Source organism: Ornithodoros turicata, chromosome 4, assembly GCF_037126465.1.
Source record: "Ornithodoros turicata isolate Travis chromosome 4, ASM3712646v1, whole genome shotgun sequence".
In the NCBI taxonomy this organism is placed as follows: Eukaryota; Metazoa; Arthropoda; class Arachnida; order Ixodida; family Argasidae; genus Ornithodoros; species Ornithodoros turicata.
In genome coordinates this window covers 23868405-23892999 of record NC_088204.1, presented here as the reverse complement: position 1 = coordinate 23892999, position 24595 = coordinate 23868405, and the positions used below count along the sequence as shown (strand labels likewise).

Here is a 24595-nt window from a genome sequence, read left to right as displayed (position 1 = left end):
CTGCGAACCACCCTGTAACTGGCAGGGAAACGCCGAAGGGGATTACTAGCGGCGACCCAGGATCCCCACTCTACGAACCCGCGTCACCTTTTCTTCGTCAAAAACCGTTGTGGCAAGGAAAACTTTCTAGTGGACACCGGAGCGGAGGGTAGCGTGCTACCCCTCACACCACAAGAGAGAAGGCACAGCCCGCTCATGTGCTTAACGGCAGTAAATGGTTCCCGCATTCCTGTCTACTACCCTCGTTCCTTGCCTTTGGATTTAGGGTTACGAAGGGTTTTCCACTGGGTGTTCTTGGTCGCAGACACCAAGCACTGCATACTGGGCACCGATTTCCTCAGCCACAACAAGATCTTGGTAGACGTCGCCCGACATCGGCTTCTCGACCATGTTACACGTATGGCGGTTAATGGCGTTGCCACGCGCGTGCGCTCAGCCGGTATCGGAACTCCGCGCCCTCCAGACAGCAGTTACGCAAACCTACTCGGTCAATTTCCATCATTAGCCGCTCCGTGTGATTGGACCCAGCCCGTGAAACATCCCGTCGTCCATCGAATCATTACTCAGGGCCGACCAGTCTTCGCCAAAGCACGCCGCCTTAGTCCGCAAAATTAACCATTGCAAGACGAGAATTCGACCACATGCTCGCAGTGGGCATCGTGCGGCCGTCGTCGAATACATGGGCCTCCCCCCTTCACATGGTTCCTAAAAAAAAACTGGTGACTGGAGGCCCTGCGGCGACTACCGCGCGTTAAACCTGGCCACTACTCCCGACCGTTACCCACTTCCCAACATCTCTGACTTTACCGCGGGATTGTCTGGTGCTTCCATCTTCTCCAAAATCGATTTAATGAAGGCTTATCACCAGATACCCATGGCGGAAGAGGACATCGCCAAAACAGCAATCATCACCCCATTTGGGATATTCGAATTCGCGTGCCTTTCGGGCTACGAAATGCGGCACAATCGTTCCAGCGATTTATTGACAGCATCACAAGAGGGCTACCTTTTGTATTTGCCTACGTGGATGACCTGCTCGTGGCCAGTGTTCCCGGGAGGATCACTTAACCCATCTCCGCGCCTTGTTCCAGCGGTTAGCCGACCATGATTTGTTCATCAACGCTGATAAGTGCGAGTTTGGAGTTACTGCCTTGGAGTTTCTCGGCCACCGTGTTGATGCCCAAGGCATTACTCCCCTTGCGAGCAAGGTCGACAAAATACAGAATTTCCTCTTGCCCACATCAGTGACCCAGCTGCGCCGTTTCCTGGGTATGATTAACTTTTATAGGCGTTTTGTCCCGCGCTGCGCGGCCATTCTACGACCACTAGAAGACCTGCTTCAAACGGCTAAGCCCAACAGCGTGCCTTGGTCCATCGACACTATTGCGGCCTTTGAGTGAGCAAAACAGGCCTTGGCGACAGCGGCAACCTTAGCCCGTCCGATCAACGGGGCCCCCACCTCCTTGATGGTTGACGCCTCGAATCGCGCTGCGGGCGCTGTACTCCAACAACACGTAGCGGGCCACTGGCGACCTATAGCCTTTTATTCCAAGAAGTTCTCCCCGACAGAGGAAAAATACAGCACCTTCGGTCGAGAGCTTCTCGCCGCCTTCAAATACTACTGGCTGTCAAACACTTCAGATACTACCTCGAGGACAAAACCTTCGTGATTTTCACAGATCACAAGCCTCTCGTCTCCGCCTACAATTCCGGAAGCTGTCGCTACTTGCCCCGAGAACTTCGGCATCTCGCGTATCTGACAGAGTTCAACGCACAGTTCGAGCACGTCAAGGGGGCTGACAATGTACCTGCTGACACTCTCAGTCGGATCTCCATGCTCGAGCAAACTACTGTCGATCTCGCAGATACTGCCCGCCAGCAGCGCTCCGATCCAGTCCTACAACGTATTCTACCCACCCGTGCTTCGTCACTCACGCTCCAGGTAATTGACTTCCCCGGGATTCCAGCCCCCGTCTACTGGGACACCTCCAAAGGCACGGAATGTCCTTTTGTGCCAGGATGTCTGAGACGTGCCATTTTCTCGGCCTTTCATCAACTGTCACATCCAGGAATCAAAGCGACGCAACGCCTCATCTGGCTGTCGATGAATACTGATATCCGTAACTGGACCAAATCTTGCGTTCCTTGCCAACGAGCCAAGGTGCACAGGCACACCTTTCGCCTCTATCGGCTTTTCCAGTACCCAACTGCCATTTCGACCACATCTGTCTTGATATCGTCAGCTCGCTACCACCCTCAGGCAACAACTGGTACCTGGTAACCTGCATTGACCGGTTTACTCGCTGGCCTGAAGCCGTTCCTATGCAAGATTGCACCACCGAGACCGTCGCGCGCGCCTTCCTGTTCACTTGGATAGCGCGTTTCGGCGTTCCTTATAACAACAGACAGGGGCAGGCAGTTCGAGTCCCGGCTCTTTACAACGCTCTCGGAGCTCCTCGGTACAACTCGTTGTCGCACAGCAGCGTACCCTCCCAGCGCCAACGGGATGGTCGAGCGGTTGCATAGGCACCTGAAGTCTGCAATTACGGCCTACGAAGATCCCTCCCATTGGCATGATTTCCTTCCATTAATCTTGCTGGGGCTTCGCACCTCGTGGAAGGAGGACCTCAGCTGTACGTCCGCCGAGCTGGTCTATGGCACCAGTCTCCGACTTCCTACCGAGTTCTTCGACGCTTCTGCTTCCGATACCCCGACCCGTTCGGTTTCCGTCGACTTTATTGACAAGCTTCGCCGGCACCAACCAGAGCCAATCAGACTCGTCCAGCTTTCGTCTCCCCAGATCTTTCGTCCGCCCCCCCCCCCCCCAAGTCTTCGTACGGACGGACGCCCTAAGGAGGTCCCTCCAACCACCATACACCGGACCATACCACGCCTTAGAGCGCCTTCCCAAATATTTCGTCCTCGATTGCAAAGGGCGCAGGGAAACTATTTCTATCGACAGGCTCAAGCCTGCCTTCATCGAGCCGCCCACCCTACCGTTGTCCTTCCCCTTAAGTTCTGACAGCTGCACGCTCACCACCTCCTCCCACCAACCCAAGCACGTGTCTTGGAGCGACCCTGTCTCTTCTGAGGGGAGGGCTACTGTGTCGAAGAAGACGAAGGCCGCTACCCGGCCGGTGCGTGAATAAAAGACGATCGTGTCAGTTCTCGAAGTTGTTCCAGCCTGAATGGTCACACGCCTCACTCATTCCACAGATGTTTCAATAACGAACGTCGATTTAACAAAATCCTCCGTTTAACGATGACTGTTTAATGATGGGGACAGTGCCCAGAAGAACAGTGTCTGTTCGAAATATCGGCGGCTCTCGTCCTGAGACAATTCCCTTCATACTTCTTTACTGGTTCGCTGGATTTATACCTGTCTACTCTGTTTAACAAAGAAAGTTGTACGTGTCCCCTTAGACGCCAATGTATTTTTGCGCTCAATTTAACGAAATACATTTGTGTGGTCGCCTCTATTTAACGAAGTTCCCTCTGGGCGAAGAAGGCCTTCTGCACGTGTCTTTCCCCTTCCCTGTGATTGTGATTGTGAGTGTAATGGCGCAGTGATAACCCCTTCAAAACGACGAAGAGGAGGAGGAGAAACCTTCCCCTCTTCGTTGTCTTCACGCGAGTTTTCTGTGATATTTTGCTGCCCGGAGAGGGGGACCCGTCGTGACGTCGGAGGTGTCATTGCTCTGCCCACTTGGCCGGAATGAAAGGCGAGTGGCGGCGGTACGGGGGGATATCAATGCCATACCTCCACTCCAAAATCGCGATAATGGAAGATTTCAAAGCGGTAGCTGTGATGCAAAATGGTGCCACTGGCCTTGGCGCTGCCCACCGTGTGATTTCAGATGACGTGTTTTGAGACAGCCTTCTCCCAATGGCCAAGCTCTCCTAATAAATGGCTCTGGGAGCGTGTAGACATGTGCGCTGCCGACGCCATTTCGAAACCGGCGCGAGGGCTGCAATCGCACCTGTTTTCTGACACGAAAATGCGCATTGCTGGCCTCTTGCGATGTCTAATTTGTTGATGCCCATGACAGTAGGTTGCGGTCTTGTGCCGTTTCTTTACTCATTTTTTTACTCGCAGCACTGACGCTGACCGTCACTCACAATATCAATTATTTTGGATGAAGATAAAATTATCTGACCATTACTGACACTATACAGCACAATTTCTTTGAAGCATCGTTCACTGTGCAAATATTACACTGCACAGAAACTCACCAGCTCGAATGAGCTTAGAGCAGCCCTGGTTCTCCAGTGTAAGCATCCAAAGGGTAACAGCATTGAGAGCGCTGGTTGCATCTGTGAGGTCTCCCCAAAGAGTAGATGCTTGTCTAAAAAAAAAGAAAAGCGAAGAGAGTGCCAATATTAATGCTGCGCTCACACAAACACAAAGTTTCTGGGCATTAGATTAAAAGCATTGATCTCGGAGCTCTGCAAGAGCCCAGGGCGACGAACATGTCTCTGAGAGCACGGCCTGGCCACGCGGCTAATTCCGTAGATTGCAGCACAAGATATGCATATACATAGCAGTTTTACCCTGTAGAACAGTTGATGATGATGATTCGAGTTTTTTTGGCGCATCGACAACAAAGGTCATACTAATGCGCCAAAACATGGGTAGCTCTAGAACAGTGATTTCCAACTTATGTTATTTGAGGGAATTCCTGATCGTGCCGGCACAACTTCAAAGAACCTACTACACTGGGGCAACTGTGTATAGAAGATGGGTGATGGGAACTTGATGATGTACAAGTAGCAAGTTATTATTCTGTCTAACTGATTTTGTAAATGTATAATTATAATTTATTTAATTATGCATTGCTTCGTCGCAAGATATCGCTTGAGGTTTGCTGGGTTCATTCAACTGTTTTACAAAACTTTTCCGTAGATAACGTGTTGTGGGTTGCCACTGATGCTCGTAAATGCCATGTCCACGTGGGCAGGAGAGTCTCTCTGAAGTTTCACCGAAGTAGCTATGGATCTCCAAGTGCTAGTTGTAGTGCTTTCGAAACAGAAGAGAAAACCAAAAGCGTAGTGCACGGAAACTGTCAGGTTGAGTTGCGGGATGAGCTAACCCATGAAGATCACAGCTGGTGGCCTTTTATCTCGATGTCAATTCCAATGCCAACGATCAAATGTCAAGCACTGTTCGACATTACAAGGCTGTTCGAGAGCAAGACTTGGTAGGCGGTCAATTTATACTAGTGGGTGCTGAACAAAATCCTCTTTATGGGAACCAGGACAAGGCTCGCGGAACCACGGTTGAGAAACACTGCTCTACAACCTTCTCAAGGCCACTCAACACCACCTAGAAGAGAAGGCCTCTACAATATCCCCTCGCCCTCACGATACGCCAGCCTACTTGGATGGCTTCTTTCCAATGAAGCGTATGTTGTCTGCTTTGCTGGCGACAACCGTCCGAGTAGGATGACGTTACGCGGAGTTGCTCTGGCCTCCTGTCTAGGTGGTGTTGGGCCACTTCACATTGTTCCTCACATCTTTCACAAAGCTCGGTGAGAGGAGTATAATGATTGGAAGCAGGAATCTGTCCACAACGTCTTGTACCTCCACAAAAGCTCGTAATGTAATGATAGCACACTTGTGAGGATCCGATGTGGGCTCTGGTGTGACGCCGTGGCGGTGTTAAACCGCCAGTTCTAGTATATTCTCTTCGGATAAATTTACTAATAAATTTGTTTGGTTAGTGCTAGAAAGGGGTAGGTCCCAGCTCGAGAAGCCAGGCATGACACTCTTCGCTGAATCACCAAGCTGGGCAGCATAAAAGCAGGAATGCCCACGCTCTGGTCATTTTTCGATCAGCCGGGTCCGGCCTGGAAAAGTTGGCCCGTGCAAGGCTCTAATTGGTCTTACTGCAATTTTCTTTGGCTTTCGCAAATTCATTTGGTGTGAAGACACAGGACTCGTAATTTGCTCTGACTAATTAGTCAAGCAACTGTGTAGCATGACACACTGTACAACTTGTTAACAGGACAAAGTATAAAGACACATTTCTGCAATGCTCTATTATGAATAGGTCAAGGCATACTACGGTATGTACCAAGTTCCTCATTACCAGGGATCCCAGGAATCCGTTTCTAGAGGAAAAACACGGTGTTCAATTTGGTCACAGAGAAATGCACATTTGGCATTCATGAATGAAACCTCAACAAACTTCCTTTTTAGCTGCTGAAAGATGAAATTTTCTCTCTGTCCTGACGAATATTCTGCAACGCACTGTGCCGTGTCTCCTAAAGGGAGACTCCCCACCAAAAGCGTGCTGAAGTAACATCAATCCATATGATATGAGGTTTCAGTGGACACAATTTCCCATCCCCAGGTGGCACAGATAATTAGAAAGAAAACGAACATTTTCCTTTGAGTGATTGGGCGCCGCTCCCCCATGGAAGAGCGGTCCAGCAGCACTGGGCTTAATCACACCGACATTCGTTGCGTGTGCTTTCCTGTAGGTCCTGTTTAAGGCCCCGGGTTTTCCGCTTCGCGGAATCCTTCGTTTGGCACGGAACTTCGCAGAATCGCTAATACTGTTCGAAATTTCGCGGAAATATCCGACTCGGGCAAAGGACGCGAATGGCGCGATATGGACGGCAAACAATCGCGTAATTTGCGTACCCACGTTTACACGCGCGGATATCTGGTACGCGCGTCTCAGCGACCGTGAGAGAGAGAGAGAGACAGATTATGGGTTTAATCGGTTTAATGGCACAAAGGCAGCAAAGGCCATAGAGCTCCAAAACTATGGTGAGTGTGTTGTTGTGGTGGTGGGAGGTGATTATGGACCGACCGTGCTACCGAAGTTATTGCGGTGCTTTTGTTTGATATGCGCACACTGTCGGGTGATGATCCACTGACGCGATTTACCATACTGTCACTCACACTACAAAACGCGGAAAGAAACGCTGGACGAACACGCTATGACAAGCCTAACAGCACAACATGACAACGTTGGCGAGCATAGCGTGCTTTCGGTTGTAAAGTGCGACTAGCGGCGTCTTCAAGAAGCGTCTCGATCGACGTGTTTCACCGGTATATGAGCGGAAGCGGGCCGGCATTTTGCCTCCCGATCGTCGGCGGTTGCGCGGTATTTGAGTACTTCTTTCACGCTTGCGCAATGCAGTGATAACGCCAATATCGGCTCTACCGAGAGCCTATATATGACCGGCATACGAGTATTTTGAAATTTTGCGTCGTTTGAATATCGTAACGAACGTTCCCGCGGTATTTGCGCACACCTCCAACTTTTCCGACTTTTTTTTTGGGGGGGGGGGGGGCGGAGAAAAGGGGCGCAAATTATGCGAGTAGATACGGCAATAGACGACTTCAGAAAATCCCAGAGGGCTTAGCTCCGCTATGAACTATGGGAACTTGCTGATAACAAAGGAGGTCAGTAGGAGGCCTCATTTCTGAATGCACTCATACTGACCTCACACCCCTTAGGCCTCACCAGTGACTTCACTCACACAGACCTGGCGCCCCTCATACCTCATGAGTGCACTCACAGGAGGTCTCATGAGGGGCAAAACCTCATGAATGCACTCACAGGAGACTTCGTGAGGGTAAGACCTCATCAGTGCACTCACAGGAGACCTCATGAGGGTAAGAACCTCATGAGTGCACTCACGAATGGCCTGGTCGCGGGCTTGCACTCACTCACCCTCACCTCAAAGGCGTGAGGTGAGGGTGAGGGGCACTCATGAGGGCCCTCATGAGTGAGTTCGCCCAGCTATGGAAGAATGTACCGAACAGTGATGGACACTAACTACTTCTACGGTAGTTTAACTATAACTATTAACTACTTCGTGATGGAGTAGTTTAACTCGTAGTTCAACTACTTTTCAGGGTACTACTTTTAACTATTGCAATCTACTTTAACTACATCTATAACTACGTAACGCTGTCTGTCAACACCAATCCCTTGAAGTGTTCTTGGACACCTAAATATGAATCACAAGCAGTGATAATGACATTTAAAATCACACACGTAACATGAAAAACGGTTAGGAGCAACTAATATTTATTCGAACAAGAACTTTCGTGCAAGAGACTGCACTTCTTCAGGTTACACAACTAAGTGCGACACGAGTATATATACCAAGTGAACAGATACAATAAAACAGGTTTCCAGAACTAAGTAAACACAAAACAACCAGACAGTAATACAATGCATCACGTGAGCAACCGTCACATAAGAATCAGGAGTTCTGGAAACCTGTTTTATTGTATCTGTTCACTTGGTATATATACTCGTGTCGCACTTAGTTGTGTAACCTGAAGAAGTGCAGGTCCCTTGCACGAAAGTTCTTGTTCGAATAAATATTAGTTGCTCCTAACCGTTTTTCATGTTACGTGTGTGATTCCCTCTTCGCGGGCTCTTTGACAGTGTTTTATTTTTTTCCCCTTTTCGACGTATATTTAAAATCATTAACAATAAAACTGTCGTAAAATCCACTGCCTGTCTCTTGTGTATTATGCGCTGACAAAAGAGCTAGCTGCGGAAATATTTTCTATGGAGTGAAAGGTTCCGCTATAAAGGTGCTTACAACATACGACGGACCACGCACGAGATTTACACTCGGGCTCCTGCGTCACAGATGAATGCGCCACGCAGGAATATTGTAGTGGGTGCCGATTGCGCCACTGTGGACCGCAAAATATTTTCGCTTAGCCACGATTATCGATCACGTAGCCATCCTATGCGGCTTCACTGGAAATTCATGCAAATGAGGCTTCACTAGGCAAGCATTAAAAGTGAAGATTTAGTACACATGCACCTCCCTTCTCATCAAACAAGTAGCTCAAGGTAAAAGTCTGAAGCACAATGGGACCGTAAAGCTTTCAAAGCAAAATCGGAAGTAGTTGGCGCACTAACCCAATAAACTGTAGTTAACTACTGGTCATCACTGGTACCAAACTTATTTACACAGTCACCGTAAGAATTTCGAATTGTGCGGGAGTCTCCCTTTAAACCATTCCTTCGGTACAGTTTCTCATGGATCATGGCAGCCATTCATAACCTTTGCAACAGCGTATTCTCCAAATACTCGCAAGTCCCACCTAGAGGAGCGAAACAATCCGTTCTTTTTCGAGATGTTCTTGTCGAACAAACTTTCATGCTCTCTCAAACTACAATGCCCATTAAAGTAGCACAGAAGTTATTTCTAACGCCCTGTTTTCTTCCTATAAAACTGCTAAGCAGGCCAGTAAAATGCACCATGCGAAGTAACACACAACACAGAGTCATAATTATCGCAGAAATTGAATTTAGAGCACGCCGCAAAAAGCGACCGTGCGCAACGGCGGTGGAGAGCAGTACCAGCCTGTGATCTGCCTGGAACCTCGCGCTGACGCTACAAGGATCGCGCTCGCTGATTGGTCCACAGAAATGTCTGCTACTACACTGCCGTCTGCTACTCGGCTATTCGGGGTTCTGAAAAAGCATTGCTCCTGGCTCGGTCATGATTCGGCCGCTCCTTCTATCCCCAATTCTCCATGAGAACTGGCAAAACCGGTTTACGGCGGCAAAGGGACAAGGCGCTGACCCCCACTGACCGGTGAACCAGAACAAGTTCTCCCTGTAACAGCATCGGTGACGTGACATCATACGTTCTCCTCCTCGTTATACCTAAGCTTTTTTTCTGGGAAACAAATTGCACACATCAAAATCTGTCGTGCTATCCGGTAAAATGACACACACACTTTCAGACCCTGTGTACTCCTTTAAAGGTGGAAGGACTGGGGCGCAGTTGAGCTGGTACATGGCAACGGAATGATAACCCGAGACAGGGAAAAGGGGACGAAGACGACAACAGGTTCCCATGTTGTCTTCTTCGTTCCCTTTTCCTTGTCTTGGGTTACCATTCTCTTGCAATGCCCATGATTCAAGTCCAAGTGAGTTGGCTGACAGTATGCAGAGATTCAGCAAATTAGGGATTTTGTTCGGCTCCCAATGTCAGCAAAATAGGCATGCAAAATATAGCTGGGTTGCTATAGCCCTCCTTTAACGTTATTGCATTGTAGAGAAGTTGGAACGAATTTGGAAGAAGTTCAATGCCAATTATGAACATGACATTGGATTGCAACATTGTTGTGCTTCCTGGGGGTGCGTGTCACTTTAGGGCGCAATGAAGGTGCACAAAGAGCCTGAAAATATGTCATGTGGCCAGATTGGAGCCACGGGGTTATTGCAAGGAGCATCCACACATCATTTCAATGCTACCATTCGAATGGAGTGATGCAACAGGGTTGTATTATGATTCTACCGGCGCAGGACCAGTATTACGTGGAATTTTTGTCTCCGAAAAGTACGGAATTTCTCACAGTCGAGCACGGAATTTTGATATTTTTACCACGGAAAACTAGGATCCCTGCTCGTTACCACATTTATGGCATTTCCTACACATAATACACACTTTCTGAGAAATCTGTAACTCCTCAAAATCGCCGAGGTGCTCTGAGATCAAAGGACATTGGAAATTCTGACATACAGCGTGCGATGTCCTCCGTAGCAATGCTCGGGGTACGCGAGCGTCTCCTCCAGTAGACGAGGACTGCGATGAGGCACATGGCTCAACAGGTAGTAAAGCGTCCCATTGATTCGGTCCCCGTTGAGAGCGCCTTCCGCCTTAGACTCACTGATGCTGAAGCCAGAGCTCCACAGCTACGTACACACAGTCCCCAGTGAATGCATGACAAGTACGGTGAACAATATGTGCTCCTTACCCTTGCCCATGCATCAAGGTGCATGTTTCGAAGGACGTGACTTTCGATGCTCACTACTCGCTGCATTTCCTGCAAGGATGAGCAAGTTAGTGTTATAGGCAGGGCCTCATATCTTTCTTCTTCTGCTTGTTGATGACCATGAAAATAAGGGTTCATACTGGTGGTGTTTTGGTGCTCAATGGCACAAGAGCGACTGGTTCATACTGAAACCTTATTTTCATTCCTAATGCACTTGCGAGCCCGGACGTCGGAGAATACCATCTAGGTCATCGTGCCTATCTGCACCTCCAACATGCTGAGCCCAACGCAGATGCAACAAATGCCCATATTAGAAGCTCTTGCAGTTTCCAAATGCTTTCCCATTAAAGGTGGTATGCATGCTTTTATATAAGTACTCACAAGATGTACCTTCAATAAGGTACATCTCCATTTGGGTTCATAGCACTTGATTCTCTCCTGGCACAGTTAGCAGGTAAGCGAGAGACATTGCAAGGCACGATACCTAGCAAGGATTATCAGTGTCAGTTGTTTCAAAGCATATCGACTGTCACTGGCAAAAACATGATCCTGGAAGTGCTGCTATGAAAGTAAGCACAAGCACAAACCTCTCTGAGAAATTCGTGTAGTGCAGCCACCTTGGACGGGTACTTGTCTCTCTTCACAGGCTCCGAGTAGTCCACAAGCGTCTGCACCTTTAGTGTTGCGGAGCTGTAAGAAAACGGCTGCGGTTAGTGCTTTCAATAAATGAGAAACAATGAAAACCTGACACTTTTAACTGGATATTTTTAACTGGTCGTCGCACTTGTGCTGCGAACTGCACGTGACAAGGGAAGGTTAATTCCTGTTAGTGCCTCACAGAACTATTGGATCCTTGCATAACTAATGACGGCAATGTCATCAGTGATCAGCGATGACCTGTTACAAGTTCAAGAAAAGCAAGGATATAAATATTTTGTATGCTTTTCCTAAGATGCAAAATAAAAATAATGAAAGTTTTCACACTGATAGACATTCAAAAGGAGGGTATAAACGAGGAAAATGAGATAAGATGAGTGGATGAGCTCAAGGTCAAATGAACAAGACCTGTGTACAGGTCATTAAGGGGAAGGTGTCTTGCCATGGCTTTGCACATGTCATCTTGACTTGATGCTGTCACCTGCACTCCAAAATACCCACAAAGCAACGAAAGAAGAACTTTCATTGTTGCCAGTATTGGCGACGAAGCAGCAGTATGAAACTAGTCCTGAATTCTGCATTATCAAGTTTAGAACATCATCTTTGCAATGTTTTATACATCCACAGTGCTGCACAGCCGCATTTTTAGTCAGCCATTATGGAATTGCATTACACGGTGTGGGACAACTACAAGTAGCCGCATTATGGTAGTTGTTTCACGAGATCAAGCATATCTCTACAAAGCCTATTATCCTTCCCACTTATCTTATCCAGACTTAGATGTGACCTTGACAGTAAGACCACAGCATTTTGAACCATCGCAGGTATCCTGATTTCATACTTTCCAAAAATAGCCTCCTTTCACCTAGCCCCTACAGTCGTCAGCTTTAAAGGAGCACTGAGGTAATCCGCAAAATTTTCTTATTTTTCGGTGCAGGGCGTTTTCCAACGAATAACACGAGTTCCCGCAAAAGAAAGACGAGCGCGAGGGCTGTGTTCCACACACCTTTGAAAAATTCTCCTCGTGAAACGAGCGCATCGCAGAACGAGAGGACGTCGTGACGTATGCTACTCCCCTCACGTGACCAGTGACGTACAGCGGCACAGCTCAAACATGTGTAAGCGAGCTACTGTCCCAAGTGATACAGTGCCATCGAAGACTGGCCTGGAGAAGATGCCAAACACGGTAACAATTTCGGCCTGATCGCAGCAACGTGGCTGACTCAGCTTATGTCACAAGCTATCATTGTCCAAGCCAGTCCGGCCATCCAATCAACAAGGCTCGGAGTCTTGTCTCCAGGAAGCCACTCAGCGATTGGAAAGACTTCGCGATAAACAGCATTGCGCTTCAGAAACGAAAGCACTTATTCATCCGTAAGTGGGCGAGCAGGAAGATCCTGAAGATATGTGGTGCGAGCGTTCGGTAACGCGAAAGGAGTCTAAACAAAATATAAATTTGCAAATAAACACGATTCCCAACTGTATACAGTATTCACATTTCGTCTGCCAGACTTATTCCAAGAGTTGATGTAAGAAACCCGGGCACACAAACACAGCAACAAGGTAAAATTATCATGTTCACAGCGGCTCGCTGCGTACATCGAACCACACTGATCTCTATGGCAGTCTTGGGTAAGTTACTTCTAAAAAGTAACTCAGTTACAGTTACAGTTTATCTGCCAAAAATAGTAACTAAGTTACAGTTATAGCTGCTTTCTTGGTCGAGTAACTAGTTACAGTTACTGTTACAAAGAGAAAGTAACTTAGTTACATTACAGTTACTTTTTATAAAAACGAGCATGAGAGGGTGATACATTTGTTAAAAACATACATATATTTACATTTACTGAAGTGCGATAAAAATTGTCTTGCACTTAACCAGAAGCAGTATAAGTTAATAGGCTGTTATCCCACACGGAAAAATAGGACTCGAAGGTTGCTTCATAGAGCGGCCACGGAGGCTTATGGTAGCAGCAACCGGAGCAGGATTAGCCATTGCACTGGTCGGAGCGCAAGTGAGCTGACCGGAAAGTTTCTCTTTGTGCATAATCATTCCCTTGTCCATATCCTCAGGATGCAGGATCCCATGCTAAGGCAGTGACACTATATTTCACATATGACTCACTCCGACCGTTGAGGGTCACTAACTTCAACTAATTTCTGTTCGCAAAGCTGGAATTCCCTGCATGGTCAAGAGCCCAAAGCACAGGGCACATACCGATCACGGATAAAAGGAAGGAAGACACTGTCAGGGGGAAGTAGAGGAAGGTAGAGTAAAGAAAAAAAGGGAACGACAGTTATTCGAGTAACTAGTTACAGTTAAAAGCTACTTCTCTGGAAATGTAACTAGTTACCCCTAAAAGTAACTAGCTACAGTTACAAGTTAAAAGTAACTTAGTTACTACCCAAGACCGCTCTATGGTATATGGCTGGATCGCGCATAGGGTGCGAGAGAGCATCACAACCGGCCGCCATGTTGGTGTGCCCTAATCAGTCGCCGCAACGTTCATGACAGCTTATTGCACTTACGGTTGCAGCAACTGTATGGGTAAAAAGGTAGGGCCTGACTTTTCACAGCTAATTCATCCGTTATCAAGGAATAAATTGGGCTTCATTCAGTACATTCGTTTGACCACTCTGATATACATATATATATATATTCCGTGAAACATGCACTTAGTGCAAGTCAATTGATGGCTCTTTGAAGGCTCAAGAGAGCATACCTGTGTTTTATCCGTCGGGAAATATAGTTTGAGAGCATAATATGCTACGGAGAACATGTTACGCTACACATGTAATGTTGTCATCAGTATACGTGCGCAAATGAGCAGTATACTGCAAACCCCCACCCCTCTCCTTTCTGCTGTCCTCTCTCAATCTGTTCACGTCTGTACGCCACTCATAGCCAAAGTTGCTTCGCGGCGCTAACACAGAATAATAATAATAATAATAAAAAAAGCTATATTGCATGCATTACCAGCCCGGCACACTGTGTTCTCTGCCAAAGGAAGTGCACATCCATCTCCTTTGAATCAGCTTCGCGCACAAGTTCAGTATTAAGTCATGGTCAGACCAAGAGTATCACCCTTTTTTCATGTATCGGTATTGTTTGCTGCCTCATGTTGGTGACAAAGAACTTGTGTCTCCGTTGCGGTGCTGTGACAGGGATAGCTCCTTTGTGTGTGCGCTTTGTCGTCAGACCGTTGCAATGACTGTCATAATAATTGGTTGAATGTGATGTTTTCTGTAGCTGTGTTTAAGACAAAAGTGGTCTCCCAATATCGGTCCCCTCAAAGCGGCCGTGACGTACAGAATAAACGGGTGCAGAACATGCGTAGAAAAAAATGGACACCGACAGAAGCCCCCGCAAAGTTTGATTACCACAGCACCTCCAAAAAGTCAAAGCATATGTGTCACATCAAATTTTTAAAGGTGTTCAGTGTAGTATATAATTCTTTGTAATAACTGTTATATCTCTACAGTACAAACTCTCAGTAATTAAAACTTGAGGGGAGAGACTAGTGATACTTGTTTGAATTAATTTAAATATTCGGCACATCTAAATTTGTGCCGTAAGAAAAAAAGAAAAGAAAAACTACGTCGTCGGCGCGCATGTCTCTCAGTCTCTGTCAAGAATTCTAGTGTTGTGGACCTTTGACGTTGCTTACATCTACTGTTGAACACATTCATGCTGCCGTAGGTTTCTTTCGGTCCCTTGGAACTCTCTGTACTGACCTTAACTGCAGAAGGTGTGCCCTACCAGCATGTCAACCCCTCGCAAAGGTGTCGACATATTAAAGAATATGACACAGTTTGGAAGATTTCACATTCTGGGAATTTGCAATGGCAGAGCCTGTCAGAGTGAAATCTACTATCCTACCACCTACTTTGTGGTGTGGGAATGGAGCCGCGGTGGCAGCTTCTTTCAGGGTAAGAACAGTTTAGAAGGGAATGAAAAGATTGAACTGGAGCGTTGTTCGTATTAAGCACTTTGTAATATACTGAACACGCAGGCAGCAAGACAAAATTTAAAGATCATTATGCATGCGTCACTAGGGCCGGCGGCAGGGGAATATCGGACTAATTCCGCGATATGTACTTTGGACCTGTGCGATTCACCTGAAGCACACCCTACCTCGTAAGCAAGGACACAGAAGAAAGAGGTTGGACTGCCAGTGCGTACCTTGCGGCACGTGTGAACACAAGACTGTGAAATCAAGGGGGTCACAAAGGCAACGTAGCTTAAACAAAACAAATATTTACTTGAACAACAGCGAGGCTTTTAAACGAATGAACTAACCAATAAACCTCTACCCGAGAAACGTCATGATGACGTTGGTAGACAGACTGAAACCGAAACAAATCGGAAGGCAAGGGCTGGGTTCTACGAATGGGCACTTGTTCACTGCCGTAAGACCGAAGGATTCCACGTCAAGAGATCCAACGGGTCAAGAGATCCATCGAGTCAAGAGACCCACCGATGGATCTCTTGACTCGGAGGATATCTTGATCCGGTTGGATCTCTTGACTCGCCTGAGGGTTCGCCAGCCTCGGATCTTTTGACCCCTTTGTGTTACGTCGTTAACTCTAACATCGCTAAGCAGAAATTACCCGTATCGAAGTAGAGGGACTCGTTTTACGTGCGGTATAAATAGAATACAAATGCAGGTGGCAAATCAACATCTCATTTTGATTGACTTAGTTACTTACTTTGTAACACATAGCGCAGTCAAAGAAAAGCCGACAGTTCTCGTATGTCATTCGTGTTAAAAACAGGTGGTTGCATTATAAGATCGACCTGTTTGTAACACAGGGTTTATAGGAGTGCTGTGTTCCTTTTTTTTTTCTCAGCGCTTCGAGTTAGAGATTATTTCTGTAGTTAGCGTGGGCTACGCACACTCACATTGGGTGGGCCGGCTGCTGTTTCAAACAAGTTGATTATTCAAACACCTCTCGTATCACAGCAGGCTCGTAGTCGAAGAGCTAAGTCGCTGTTGTGGACACACGTTCTACATGGCGGAACCGTCTGATCATGGACTCTCTCAGGGTACGAAAGATACGAAAGCTCCATATCGCCCGAACATTTTTCTTTCTTTCTTTTGTATGTTTCTGTATCGTTTTCCCTTAATTTTTCCCGCCGTCACAAAAGGACAAAGACAAAGCACTTTGCGGCTGGGCCAATTATTTTTGGTAACAAACTTCAGTACTGGCATGACAGGGGGACGACTGCGGCAATGGACACAAAAGTACAAAGACAGCTCTGAGTGCAGCAGTATGCCCCGCATTTTGGGATTGAGGACAGGTCAATGTTGATTGGAAAGCGCCGTCAGACAGCGTTTTCCCGCACGGTCAGTAAAAGAATAGAATAACGTGACAAGGGTGGGGGCCAATGAAAAGAACGCGACAAGGATAAGTTTTAAGCTCTGTGGCCTACGATTCTTTGTAAGTTGAGCTCAATATTCTTGGTAACAAGCATCCGTTCTGGCATAGCGTGGTACGGCGCTAGGGGCAATGGACATAAACGTGCAAAGGCAAAAGGGGGACTCGACTCGCCGCGGTAACCTACAGCGCAACCACAGTATTTTCTCGGTTACTTTTTTTGTGCGTGTGTGGTAAGAAGAGAGAAAACGCTGAAAAGTCTTCACTGTTACCGGCCATATTACTTCCTAACTTAATACTACGTACAGCGCAATCGTTCTGCAATGAACATGGCAAGGGATAGACTTTCTTTTCTGTCGGGAATCCTGACCAGTATGATGCTTTGACTGGTTGGATCTCTTGACTCGCCCGTGACGTAACCGGTTGGATCTCCTGACTCGATGGATCTCTTGGAACTGTTGACGCTTTGGATCTTTTGACTCGCCTGTCACGTGACCGGCTGGATTTCCTGACTCGATGGATCTCTTGACCGGAAGCGTTTCAGAGACCATCGTAATCCCCTCAAGACCGTGGGTTTCGGGAGCGACCTTGTTCGCCACTAGCTTTGAACGCAGTTCAACACTACCAAATTGATGGCGCTGTCGAACACAAATGACGTCATTTGTTTGGAAATAAGGACAGGTCTATTCCTATATAATACCACGCATGTTACAAAATGATACGTTCTGCATGTTGAGCAACGGTTACAAAAGAGACAGGCAACAAAGAAACAACATTCGCTGGATTTTCTACCCGCCAAGGTACAGGTCGGGACAAAAGCTTTCGGAACACGCGAGCGGCGTATATCCTCCTCAGTGCGACACCCTAGCGACGGGCGGAAACGGGAGAGTTCATTCGTTCGGTGGAGTGGCGGTGGGCCGCCCAGTACCATATATTAAAAGGGAGTCTGGCCATTAATGGGACCTGCATATACCTGAGGCTTCATCCACTTTTTGAGTTATCTATCCCCAGTTCCCTATTATTGCAGGACATCTAGTACTTATACCGAACATTACTTACGGAGTGCTACCATTTCGGAGAAACTTGATTGATTTCTACAGAAACGGATATCACTGGTGACAGACCAAAACGACGGATGTTGTGCCCCTTTTTATCAACGTCATCTGCACGAAGAGAGGCATGTTGGGAAGGCTCAGAATTGCTGAAATGGTTGCTGGCAGAAGTGATTGGCCAGGAAAGCGGCAGGACCTATTCTTCGTAGCAGACGGCTACCGGTGGCTGCCAGTATGAACTTTTAAATCACGTAAGTAGATTGAATCGAAAATTTGCAAAGATGTATATATAAATTATTCATATGTATAAATTAATGTATTAATAATAATTATGTATAATACTTCAACTATATAAAGCAAAATTCTAATCCATCAGGGGCGTCTTTCTTGCAATTGTCTTGGGATAGTGGTCTTAACAAGTAATCGCAGCCAGCGAACATTCCGCGTCGTGTCACCGCACTTTTCCCTACTGCGCGAAGTTCGCCGTCAGGCAGTGATCTGCTCATATCAAACAACAACTTTACTGTTGATCGGGGTCTGGTTCTTCCACAGAAGCAGGTGGTAGAGTTGATACTGGCAGCGAGGTGTCACTCGCAATCAAGCATCTACTTTCACTCTTCTTGTGCGCCCTTAAATGCTTGAACATACACTGGCAGCCCTTCAGGGAAGCCGGAACCCTACTAAGTACCTGCCACTGTACATTGATGTAGTTGCCCAAAGCTCTAGAGCGCTGTCCATATGGCGGCGACATACCAGCCCATTCTGGCAAGGGACAACTGTATAACGGAAAGTTTTCCTGGGCATAGCCACTAAATCACGGGCTTGGAGCCCTCTCAAGCTGCACAATGTAGCTTTTCGCTCCAAGTGCCACACTGTATTTCAGTGAAATAAAGCTTTTGATTGACTGATTGATTGAAATATTCTCTTTTCTGATCCCGCAGCATGTCGGAAACAACCCCGTCCCGCCTCAATGTTCTAGAGGGATCCGTGACGTTGCTGCGGTCAGTTGTGGCCAACATATCAGCGAACAAGAACAACTTTTCGGTCCTACTGCAGGAGCTACATGGCAGACAGGGTGCAGTCACTCCTTCATACGCCTCCCCGTGCCAGTGGTAGCCTGCCCTCACAGGCGCCACAGGCGGTAGATCAGACAGTAGCGCTGGATGAAACAGTTGAGGATATCGTGCTCCACACGCTAGGACCTTGCAAGTCTCATGGGGGCCTCCAAGCCGCTAACAACATCCTTGGGGGGGTTCAGATCATGATCCCAGGGAGGATTTTCTGGAAGATTTGCCCGTACCCCAATGCTCCTCGTGTCCCCCATCTGTGGCCAAGTTCACTGAAGAACACTGGAAGGTGGAAGGCCATGCCGACCGCTGCAAAGGAGCCAGGAATGATTTTCCCGAACTGCGCATTCCTGCCCTATACGACCTCCAATACTGGACAGAGAAATGAGAGAGTTTGGGGCGAGATGCGACTCTGGGATCAATGTTCCGAGGGACTGCAACCTCCGGTCCCTCCACGCTGCCATCCTAGCAGTGCTCCCACCGCTAGGGGCCTGCTGGGTGATAGAATTAAGGCACCTCCATCGAAGCCAGCCGTGGCCAAGCATGTCGGGGCAGCCGTCAACCTCCTGGCACACGCCAGTGCATGAGCCTTCTTCGAGCGACGAGAGTCAGCCTTAGAGAATTTCCCTCCATCCCCGAAATCCCTCGTCAAGAATCTACCAGAGCAGGCGGGGGACGACATCGGAAAGCTGTTCAGTCGGGCCTACCTGACACGCCTACAGGAGAATGCGCAGGTTTGGCGGTCGCTGATACAGCGGTAGAGAGTTCCAAGCGTCTGACGACAATAATCCAGAGCACGGCCGCCGCTAAGAGGCCACGGAACTCCCAGCCAGACATGGGCGACACCTCCCAGCAGCCCTTTCCACCCAGCATCCCCCTGGTCAGTGGATCCTGGGGGCGAGGCAACTTCTACAGGGGGCAGAGATAAGTCCCATGCCACATAATTCAATAGCACACAAACAAGCAGGACAAATATCAGAATGCATAGAGACTTAGCAATCACTGACAGACGACACCTGGATCCTGCAATCTGTCCAAAGCTACTTCCTCGACTTAGTTGCAACTCCTTACCAACCCAACCTATCACGCTGCCCAACCTTTTCAGCAGTCAAAGGTAACTTGTCAGTCTGGAGGTTGATTCCCTTCCCTCCAAGGGGGCCATTGTACAAATCGATCCCTCCAAAGATCAGTTCGTTTCGTCCCTCTTTCTGATGACTAAGAAGGACGGGGGGTTCCGCCCAATCCTCAATCTACGACCGCTAAACACCGTTCCTGCGGTATGAACACTTCTAGATGGAGGGCTGGCATACGTTACAGTCCCTTACCCTCGACAGGGACTACCTGGCTCGCATCGGCCTCCAAGACGCATATCTCTCAGTTCCCATTCAACGAAATCACAGGCACAGGAGGCCAGGACATCGCGGGGCGGGGCATGAGGGCGAAAGAGTGCAGTGAATAATCAGTCGGTTTGGAGACATTATTTCCTTTTTTGCGACAACAATTTTCTGGAGACGTTCACCGTCAGCAACGTATCACAACGCATTTAAAAAAAGTGCGACGCGTATACCTGTTTATTGCCCCTTTAAGGTGCTGAGTGTGTTTGCACATGCAATGCCCCTGTCAGGACTTATGACACATTCTGAATAAATGCCACGTTGCGAGGAGTTATAGAAAGTAAGTGCAGTTAAGGGATACAATGCTATGTGAATGGTGCTTGGATACGATTGAAGAGTTGCAAAGTTTCCTGTGCACTTCCTTCAGCTTTATTTTTTATTATTACTATTTGTTATGGATTTCGTTTGGACTGATGCAATACACAAAGAACATTAAATACAACAATGCACAAAGCTGATAGAATATAACTGCAATAATGACTACTACGACTTTATACTAGTCATTTACAGACTTGCGGGTGGTCAAAGTGATGGTACCCCTCCAATCCAGATCGGCAGCAGCGATGCTCAATCTCTCAATCAAAGCGTATGGTGCGAAGGGGAAATGATGCTGCTATAGGACCGATATGAAGCCTATACTTGAAGCAAGTTGGCCCAATGAAGTCATTCAAAAATAAGAAAATAAAAGCGCTGTGGGCAGCCATGTCGTGTGACATCGAACGTGTGCTTGGAGCCAGGAAAACCGCACAACAATGCGAAAATCGGTTTAAAATTATAAAAACGACGAAATAGATGGCGGCACCACAATGGCTTGTCGGGAGCGTACCTCGTACTGGTTCCCTCCTCGTTCCGCCGCACCCTGGTCACAGCACTAATAACTGACATTGTTGTGAAAACCTCATGGTAACCTAAAAACAATCGCAGCAGTTGCTGAGGTGTATGGGACAGATATCCCCATGCAAAAATGGGAGTAGACAAATTATGCAATTCTTTATTTTATTGACATTTTCTGAGTCAAAATATGATTGCACAAATTACGCAGTGGTGCAAAACCGTCTGTTTTCTTGACCAATTTTGCATGGCTGGGAGGGACTACACTCATAATATGACATCATGGAAAGTAGCTGGGTGATCAGAATGTGTGTATATGATTGACAAGCTCTGCTATTCATACCTGACTATATTCTCAGTGACCATAGGGATATGGCCATTGTGCATGCTGCATTCACCTTGTGCTGCTGTTTTTCCTGTGACTATTGTCATACCTTCATTTGTCAACACGTTACCAATCCACTCTATGTTTCTGATGCCTACTGGGAGTACATCAAGCGCAAGCCAGACCCACACGTCTCCAATGAGGAAAGGTACCAGCACCTGACACGGCACTTGAGAAACCTGCTCTCCGACATAAACCGCAAGAAATAAACACTGGAAAACGTGATGTTGGTTTTGTTCTATTCTTGTGCATGGGCGAGAGTAGCAGGTATTTCTTTACAGCAGGTACGCCTGAATTACTTGTATGCCGAAAAAGCAGGCTTGCCTGTAAGGCAGACATGCCGGTATGGCAGACATGCTCCCATGGCAGGTATGCTGGTGTGTACCATACCTGGTTTCAGATTACGATATGAACTTATACTGGCAGAATCATACCAGAATTTTCCAGTAGGGTCATTGCATTGCAGGAACGTGATGGATGGGAAAACCGCGTGTCTTTTTTTTTTTTTTTTTCATTTGCGCAACCTCGAACTCCACACGACATCACAGTAGGCCTCCTGAATAAAGCACACACTTGTGTAACACACAAGTACGGGCAATTATACAGGCTCTGTCTCGATCAGAATGGAACGCAAACGAGAGACGCATCAAACCACAAGGAGCCACATAGTACACCTCCACATATGAGACGACGATTTCGACGTACGAACGGTACGTACTCCCTATTCGTAGACGCACACCGATCATGATAAAAGAATAATAAAAGAACCACCGCAGTGTGCCATCGGTAAACGGATACAATGCTCAAAACGTCGAGAGCAGATGAATTTCTTGTAGCCAATGAGGCGCACTGCCGGTGCGACGTTACAAGACTGAGGGAGTGGCCTGGAGATGGAGTCCGGATACCTCCCGCCGCGTAAGCAGTTTTTACAATTAACTTGTGTTGTAGTGAGACCTCTTTGAGCCAAACTATTTTTTGTTTATGCTTTTCATGGGCCATCTCACGAAATACGTGTGGTTTTTAGACAGCTTGAATACACTTTCCATGCTGCTTCAAGGGTAAGATACAGAGTGAATTGTTCGAAGCTTTCTGGATGACTAGTAGAGAACAGTGTGTCAGTGAACCCTCCATAATGCCTACAAGGGAACAACTGTGGTGCAGTGAGCATCACGCAAAACCAGGTTGAATGTGGATGCCTGTATACGGACCTCAGATATGACAATTCCTCCAAGGGTCACTTGCAGTGAGGCAACAAGGATTAATAAAGCCAAACAACTCAGGAAAGAGGTGCTAAGGCCATTATTAGAACCTGGGCCTTCTGATTACTTTTATCACAGTTTCATGAAAGAAATCCTGCTTCAGCAGAAGGCATCAAAAGCTGCACTTTTCCCATGATCCCTTGCAAAGGGAAGACTCAATTGTCCACACTTTCAGGGGAAGACAGTGCAGCTTGTAGACACACTTCGGAGCTGGATTCTGGTTTACGTGTGTTTTATGGTTTGCTTTCCACTACGACAAACCAAGTCTTTTTTTTTTTTCTTTATAGGTTGTGCTGCGTCGGTCCTTGTGCTAAAAATCAAGTAAAAGGCACCACTTTTTGTTGTTCTTAAACGAGTTTTCTGCTCCTCTGTGTCACCTTTCAAATGAGTCACCCTGTGTACATGAACAACTTTTCCACATCACATGGTCTCTTCACATTCAAGTGAATGTAGAGGCTTACAGTAATAAAGTGGACGCAGAACAAAACGTGACTTGCTTCGAACACACATTACTTACTTATTATACACATTTATTACACATTACTTACATTACACATTACTTCGAACCAACACAATGAACTAGCTTTGCAGTGCCCAGCACGGAACAAAATATGTAACAGTAGCTCCATTCATTATCAAAGGTTTGCCTGGCGACCCATGTGTATTGTAACTTCTCTGCTAAATGTGTATATGTATCAATATACAGTTCTGCCTCACTGTGTACGGTCCTTTACCTTCTGCAAGTAAAGAGCAGTTCTAACGCAAACTACGGCAACCCCTGATGTTTATTGGCGCAGTAAGTTGACTGAGGTCTTGTTTTCACGGGGAAAACTCTTCGACAGCTTTGGTCCCGTTTTCGCGCGAGGAGCACCGTGACAGATGGTGCCCTCGGAGTTCTTCACAGAGAGCCGTTTATTAGGAGAGTTTTGCCATTGAGAGGAGCGTCTACCAAACCGAGTCATTTGACGTCACACGATAGGCGGCGCCAAGGCCAATGGCACCATTTTGAATCAGAGCTATCGCCTTGAAATCACCGGGTGTAGTTCCGTATCGGGACCACTCGTTTTTAAAAATTAGTGAAAGGGTTAGGAAGGTAAAAATTGCATAGAAGTGGAAAGAGTTCATATACTGAATCTAGAAATGTAAGAATTATAAAATTCTGTGGACTAGAAGTTCCTTTATATGCATTTCAACAACCCCATCTGATTCACTTTTAGCGCAGGAGAAACATGGGTATGCTAAGCCTAACGGATTCTAAACTTGCCGTCTTGTGAAAGGTAGGGTCGTTGAAATGGGCTAAATCACCTCACTTTAGTGAGGATAGGTTATGTCAGGTTCTACAGATTGGAGGAAGGGGCATGACCACTTTTTCAGGTCACTGTTGTGCCCAACGTGAGTTATCATGTGGTAAGCAATGTGACGATGTTAATTTTATGTTTTCTTTCAAGGTCTGAAATGAAAGAATTAATTAAAAATGTTATTGCAGATAACGAAATATTTTGAGGTTAATAAATGTGTATATTCTTTACATGTACTGTCTTGTGTTTCTTCTGTTACAGGTCATGAAGGTTTTTCCGCTGGGTTTTCTCCTTCACCTGATTGGCATCGCAATTGGCCCGATTCCTAGCACTATATATGGCACCTGGCCGTAACTTCGACCAGTCGACTATCACCACTCCCAGATCAGGAGGTTGATGTAACTACCTACTTCTTGGAGTACGATGCAACATCTCACCCAGTCTTCGCGCCCTCCAACACGTACGGGCCCAGATGAGGAAAAGGAGAATTCTGAGCCACCCTC

At 47.0% G+C, this 24595-nt stretch overlaps 1 protein-coding gene across 2 annotated transcripts in view; it reads right to left on the bottom strand.

Annotated features, from left to right (window-relative positions):
• The window catches only part of LOC135391327 (uncharacterized protein KIAA2013 homolog), a 164974-nt gene that overhangs the window by 6853 nt on the left and 133526 nt on the right, over positions 1-24595 (bottom strand). For both annotated transcript variants that reach the window (XM_064621566.1, XM_064621567.1), the window contains 4 exons: positions 11358-11460; positions 10753-10821; positions 10518-10690; positions 4234-4346 (listed from right to left, as the gene is read on the bottom strand). In XM_064621566.1, the coding sequence (XP_064477636.1) occupies positions 4234-4346; positions 10518-10690; positions 10753-10821; positions 11358-11460 (458 nt within the window). The remainder of the gene's footprint in view (positions 1-4233; positions 4347-10517; positions 10691-10752; positions 10822-11357; positions 11461-24595) is intronic.